General features: G+C 57.2%; 1 protein-coding gene across 1 annotated transcript in view; it reads right to left on the bottom strand.

The window, feature by feature from the left end:
* LHX5 (LIM homeobox 5) overlaps positions 1-7,065 on the bottom strand; it is an 11,471-nt gene that overhangs the window by 2,867 nt on the left and 1,539 nt on the right. Inside the window, 3 exon segments of the mRNA XM_006016796.3 lie at positions 477-642; positions 3,446-3,723; positions 5,635-5,858. Of these exon segments, the coding sequence (XP_006016858.1) occupies positions 477-642; positions 3,446-3,723; positions 5,635-5,858 (668 nt within the window).

The raw sequence follows: 7,065 nt of genomic DNA, 5'->3' as shown, positions 1-7,065 counted from the left end.
AGCCCCGGAGCTGCGGGAGGCCGCGATCGCCGGGCCTTCCCGGCTGGGCCCTCGCGCCGGCGGATCCGCAACCGATCCGCCCATCGGGCGGGCAAGAGCTGGGGCCAGCGGCTGTCACCGGCCCCACGCCCCCACGCCCTGCCCGGCCAGCAAAGGGTCCCCTCGGCGCGGGTGGGAAGGGCTCCTGCAGCCCGGCCGCGCCGCAGCTCCCCGGGCATCCCCGGGCCCGCGGGGCAAGAGCCACCCATGGGCGGCCGGGGGAGCCAGGGAACAAAGGAAGGGAGGAAGGAAAGATCCAGGGAAGGGATAGAAAAGATCTATGGGGAGGAAAAGAAGGAGAGAAGAGAGGAAGGAAGACAGGCAGGACGAGGGCCGGGAAGGCGGCGGGCCCGCGTGTTTGTTTTGTTTGTCCCAGTGTTTGACTACCCCGAGTGCAAGGGGGTCAGTCGGGAAGTGATCCAGAAAATGCTCATTACCTCCGTAATAAGTGTAGGGGGTAGAGCCCAGCATCTCCGACTCGTCCAGCCTGCCGCCCAGCGGGCGCATGCGCCGCGGACTCCTGAAGAAGGCATGCCGCCGGGCCCCCAGCGCGCTCAGCTGCTTCATCCTCCTCTCCTTGGAGCGCCGGTTCTGGAACCAGACCTGCGGGCGAGGCCAACACCACCGGCGTGACAGCAGAGGCCGGGCACAGCGCTCACCCAAGTGGGCTTGTTTGCTCCCCTCTCCCCTGTCCCGGTTTGGCCCCGCTGGTCCCTTGTAACGTATGTCCACCCCTGCCTCCCGATCTATCTATGAACCGGCTCGGTAGGCCTTGGGTGCGTACAACTAGCAATGGCATACGTGGGGAGGGGTAGGTAGGAAGACATTTAAACTTGCTTTAGATGGACAGACAAACAGGGGATGGATGAATGGAGGGATGGATGGATGGATGGAGATTATACAGATCAGGCAGTGGGTTCCTTAATGCCTGGCTTATGGCTGCCCTCTCCAAGACCAGCTCTCTTCACATCGGGGCATGGGGATGATCAAACTTTTCCCGTGGGATGGGCAAGAGAAGGCAGCAGCGCTCCCCTCCTCCAGCCCCCAACTCCCCTGATCAACTGCCCGAAGACCCAGTGTCCTGTCCCTGACAAGGTGGGTTGCTTTGACGGACCAGTCTTTTTTTTTTACAAGACACTTCTAGTGAAGAGTCCCCGCAGAAGGACAAGAAAATTTTTTTGCCCCGGGGGACAAAACACTGCGGCTCCGCTTTTTTTGTTTTTTTGGGTGGGGGGGGGGGGGGGGGGAGGGAGGGAGTTGTGTGCAAGAAAAGAGAAAGAGAAGTTGGGAGTGAGCTCCCAGGACCAGCCAAGAGTGAAGGATTTCGCAAACCCTTGGGGAGGTTCATAATGAAATGTCCCCCCTGCTCCCTCCAGAGCCTGGGAGACGACTTCATAAAGGCCCGTGAAAGGGGCTTTTCCAGCTGAAAGCGGTTACGAGGCTGGAACCTGCCTTGCTGTCTGTGTCTCTATACGCTTCCGCACCTCCTCCCCCCCCTCCCTTGTTTTAATAGCAAGGTTTAGCAGTCTAAAATCTCCTTATACACTGTTAAATCTATTGCTATAGATAGGCAGGCAGACACACAGGCAGGCAGACCAGAGAGCTAGATGAGTATGTCAGCAGCAGATAAACAAGAAGATACCTAGAAAAAAAAAGGGGTGGGGGAGGGAGGAAGCCAGGCAGATCCCGAGCACCGGCCCAGGGCAGGTCGCAGGGGTGACACGCAGAATGATCCGTTGCCTAAAGCATCTTTGCCTCCCGCTCCAGAGCCCCTGTGGCAGGCCCCCGTCCTGCCCCGGCCGCGGCAAGGGGATAGCCAGAGGCCTCGACCCGCTTGCGGAGAAACAGACATTTCTGTCTCGTCTCCGCCCAGCGGAGGAATTGGTTTGTGCTTCCAGGAAGAGGGAAAGTGCTTGCTTCGACGTGCCTCGTATATGGGCTTTCTTAACTGTCTTGTGGCCATACTTCAGGAGAGGGGCACTCCTAGCTTGACTTGTAGGGGCCGAGGCTTGGAGCTTGTAGGGGCTGAGGCTAGAATTTTCTCGATCTCCCCTTTGCTGTCAGGGATTTCTTAAAGGTATCATTTATGAATCACTCCAAGAAATGCTTTCAGGCAACAGCCTAACTACTCCCCACCCCACAGCTGGCTCAGTCTGGAGGCTCCTGGGCTGCACTGAGCGGGATCTCGGAGAACAGCTGATCCTGCTTCCAGGGAGGGGCAGGGAGGAGGCTGCAGAGGCCGTAAGGACCGGGGGGCGGGGTGGCCGTCCATACCCACGGCATCCCGCACCCCGCACACGTCTGCCCCGACGCCTGCGCTGGGCTGTGGTCCCCGCCTCGCCTCGCTCAGGCCCTGACCTCGGTCCCCGGTCCAGCCGCAGGAGCCCGTTGCAGGTGCGTCCCTGAGCGCGGGGCAGTGCTGGAGGCTCCTGCCCTGGCCCAGGAAACTCAGTGAGAGGTTTTCCTTGGGCTTCCCTCGGGACGCTGCCCAAGGAGATGGGATCAAACTGCCATGAGAAAAATTAACCTCTCCACTCCCTTCTCTGGGCTCCCATCACGGCTTGTTTGACCAGGAGCCGGGGCCGAGGACCTGAGAGCAAGTCCTTCCACTGAAACCAGCCGGCTTTTGATGTGGTACTAAAAGCATCGCACGGAGCGGGGCTTTCTCCTGAGGACTCTCCAGCTGAAGAAAACAATTATGGCTAGAGAGCTTTCAGCCCGAAATCCCCCAGCGCAGCCGTCATTAATAACAACAGTGGCCGATTATTATTGTTACAATGAGGACAAGAGGAAATTGTCTTCTCTGCTCAGGTGGCAGCACGTGGGGTTTGGCCCAGCGAGGAGACCTGGCCTGAATCTCACAAGGTCTGAGCTGGGCCTTCCGTGATCTCCAGCAGGTCCCTTCACCTCCTCGTGCCTCAGTTTCCCCTTGCCTAAGCTACAGCTAAGAAGGTTGCTGACTTTTTTACTAAAGCCTTAATGAGGGACAGTGAGTAATGACTAAAAGGGGCTGCTGATCTTTTCTTCATACAATTATAAAGCTAAACAGGGAGGCAGGCAAGCAGGTCTAGATAGATAGATAGATAGATATTTCTAAATGACAAGATATCCTCCTCCTCCACAGAGCCCACTGCTCCGACTGAAACTACAGACCAACGTCACAAGCTGTGACAAGCTGTGATGCAACAAACACACGACTGTGACATCACCGCGGAAAAGTTGCCGGCTGTGAGCTGAGACCTAAACGCCAATGGATGTGAGAGACACAAAAGCGGAAAGGAGGAATGAATGATTGTAAGTGGCCTTAGCTTTGACCCCCGGGAGCCCATTCCCTCCTACAAGCAGAGAAGGATGCTGGCGAGGGAGAAGGGGGTGGTGGTAGGGCTGTAGCTGAGGCTTCCTGTACCTGGATAACTCTCATGTTGAGCCCCGTCTCCTGTGCCAGCTGTTCCCGGATGTGCCTGGTAGGTTTGGGGGTAGCAGCAAACGCAGCCTTGAGGGTCTCCAGCTGCTTGGCTTTAATGGTAGTCCGCGGGCCCCTCCTTTTCGTGCCAGAGTTCTGCTCCTCGTTCTCGTTGTTGGTGGTCTCTTTGTCCGAGGAAGTGGAGTTGTCTGTTTCCTTGGGATCGTCCTGCATGGGGTCCTGGATATCCGGGGACAAACTTCTGTCTGTACAGGAGGACACTGCAAGGGAGACCCAGAAGGAGAGGGATGACTCCGGGGGGAGGTGAGAGCCCACCCCCCTCTGCCCTGGCTGCCTCCTGCGGCAGGAGAGAGGCGCTGCTCCGCCTGCCGGTCCGCCTGACTCCAGGGTCCTGCTCTAAGGCGAACCTCGAGGCACCACCACTCATTCACTCCCCGCGGGCCGCAGAGCAGGACCAGCCTCCCCGGGGGCCGCGGCAGCCTCGCCGGAGCTGTCACTCGAGTCCGCGAGGAGCCGGATTCTGCTCTCGGGCATTCAAACCCGTGGCTTCTGCGGAGTGACTCCGGATTCACTCCAGAGGGGCCGATAGCAGCATCCAGCCCTAGTTCTCCCAGGAGATTCACAACCTACACAACCTGCTGTAAAGCAGTCACTTCCTTTCACGCCACCTCCGCATCTGCCTGTCGGACACGAACCCAGGCTGAGCCGGGAAGCAGGAATCCGCCGCCATAAACCACTCCTTGCCACCATCAGGGACTTCCAAGTCACCGCCTAGGTCGTGGCTCAACCCCACACGCTCGGGGAGCCAGCGATCCCCAACCCCGAATACGGGCCCCTGGTGCAGAAACCACAGGGCAAACTACTCGCCTCGCTCACTGCAGCGGCCCAACTGACTCGCGTGCCCGGCTCCGGCCCCAGGTGCTGAACGGAGAGAGATCCCATGGAAGGGGATGAGCACAGGCGGCTGGTGGCATGGCTGGCTCAGTAAGAGTGGGCCTGATCCTGCTGTCCTGACGCAGAGGCAGCTTCCAAGGAAGTCAAATGAGAGGTTTGCCTCTGGGTAAAAGGAGGCGAGGATCAGGCCAACAGTGGGTATAGTATAGTATAGTATAGTATAGTATAGTATAGAGCCACATACAGGTACACACACCCTTTGCATACACGCACAGGCATTAAGCTTTAAGGATCTGTTGTGACTTTGCTCTCTGTCTTAGAAACAACGTAAAACACAGACGCACACGCATGCACTCACACACACGCACCCTTCTGCAAAACCTGAGTGTCCCGGCTACTTTTCCCCGGGAATCTAACAGGATTGGGATTCCCCGGGAATCCGGGGATTCTTTCAGCCCACTGTTTGGCAGGGTGGGGCGGGAAGGGAGAGTCGTTCAAAAATTATTCGTTTCCGATCTCGGACCTCCCCTCCCCAAGAAGAATACAACTAGATCGATACAGATAAGAGGCGTGCTTTTCTTTCCTCCCTCGCTTCCCGTTTGCTAGATACTTTTGGGGAGGCGGCGGCCAGGAGGCAGAAGACAGGCTAGGAGAGTCGGGGAGAAAAAGCGATGTCCATTAAAATATCCAGGGCCCCCGCGGGCTGCTGGGGCGAGAGACCCTCCTCAGTTACACTTGCCGGGCCAGCTGCGGCCATGTGACCACCCCGGCGGGGTTGGGGGGGGAGGGGGCACAGATGTTTCCCACTCTTCCTGTTTGATTTGGCCAACCTTCTCCCAAACTCCACCCACACTCCGCCGGCTGCAACTACCCGGGCCTGGGGCATTTCCCCGACTTCCTTCAGCGCTGTATCAGGGCCTCCAGCCCTCGCTCACCAGATAATCTTTGCACTGGGATTTTCTGGGACCAGTAGCTGCAGCACAGTGTGCAAGATCTAGCTATATTGGAGATTTCCTTCCTTCCTTCCTAGCACCGTGGCAGCAGCTCCTCTCTGACACAAATTTAATACCAACACTGCAGAACAAAACCCCGGCCCAGCTCCGGAAGGCCCCCAGTTCCCCTTGCCTAGTCTGAATTGTCCTACTGCGATAAGAAGCACAGCTCCACCTCCCCGGCGCTCTCATCCCGCCTGCTGCAGGGTAGCAGAGGTGTCGTGTGCCAGCTCGGGGGTGGGAGGCCGGTTTGGACCCGGCTCCCCGGCTGACCCGGCTCCATACCTGAGTTGAGGCTGCCTTCCTTTAAACTGGGCGAGTTCAAATAGTCCTCTTTGCAAACAAATTTGTTTTCGTCTATGATATACAGTTCCTCTCCGGTCGAGAGCTGTTTGTTGCAAACCATGCATGTAAAACAGTTCAGGTGAAAGACTTTGTTTCGGGCTTTCCTTACGAGGTCGCTGGGGGAGATGCCTTGGGAGCAGCCGGCGCATTTGGTACCAAACCTCCTGGGGGGGAAAAAAAAAGGAAGGTTAAGAGAGGAATGGGGAATAAACCGGGAGGGAGATACTACCCCCGCCCCAGCTCCAAGCCCCAGCTAAGGACCCCTCCGTGCTACAGCTACTGCAGGCAATAGTATGTGAGTTTGTGTGTGTGTGTGTGTGTGTGTGTGTTGGGGGGGGGGGGTTAGGGGGAAGAATTGAAGCAAATAAAACAATTGCCTGACTTTGGACAATCAAAAAAGCCTGGATTTGGATGCCAGGGACATAGGTGCGCAAAATCATTCCTCCGGGCCCGCCATAGGTTTCCAGCAGCCTAAAAGAGGAGTCGCATTGACATGGAAATGCTCTCCTAGCACTGCATGCCCTTATTTGACTCCATAGAAATGACCTCCCCCCCAGCCCGCACTACAGCATTCGGGTACTATTCCGGGTGTCTTTTAATGGCCTTCGCATTTTCTTTTTTTAAAGGCAATCGTCAACCCCCAGCTTCTACAGGATTTCAGGGCAGGTGAGGAGCTGATCGTTCAACTCTTTGAAAAAAATCGCTGATGGAAACAGCAACGGGGAGGGGGCTGTTTTTCTTGGCCGGGTCGCCGGTGCCGTGAAGCTCAGGAGCCGAGGGGGGAGGAAGCCAGGCGCTGGCTATTTCGCGAGAGCCGCCTTAGCTGGAGCCAGCTGCCGGGCTGGCTGCGGTTACTGCAAAGGTGTGTGAGTGAATATCCGTGCGAGGGCCGCGGCGCCGGGAGGACCTGCTCCAATTCAGCGTAAAAAAGAAAGATCCCTCTTGATTTTGGACCCCCTTTCAACCCCCGAGAAGGCTGCACGATGGGGTGTGAATGCTCTGCACAGCCGGGAGCAGGCTGACCGTCCAGCCCTGCTTCACCGCCGCTACGGCGAGCGCACATCCCTCCTTGAGTCTAGAGCTAACCAGAAGCTTTTGCTCCTTGCTTCGGAGGCTCGGGAGAGGCTCCAGAGGAAAACCAGAGTGTTATTTTGTCATTAAAAAAGTGAGACAGGGAACCTCGTTAACGGGTTAAAGTATCCCCCCTTTGCCCGGGAAAAGGATTATCACAGCAGCTGCCTCAAGCGATTCTAGGCTCGATCTTTCTCTCTGCTCCGTTGCAAACACGAGCACTTTTTGCACGGCAGGAAGGGAATGAACGCGATTCAGCATCAGTTATTAAGATCAAAATGGGGGGGGGGGGGGGGTGGT

The sequence above is a fragment of the Alligator sinensis genome, unplaced genomic scaffold, assembly GCF_000455745.1.
Source record: "Alligator sinensis unplaced genomic scaffold, ASM45574v1 scaffold216_1, whole genome shotgun sequence".
NCBI classification, from domain to species: Eukaryota; Metazoa; Chordata; order Crocodylia; family Alligatoridae; genus Alligator; species Alligator sinensis.
This window is presented reverse-complemented; position numbering and strand designations above follow the sequence as displayed.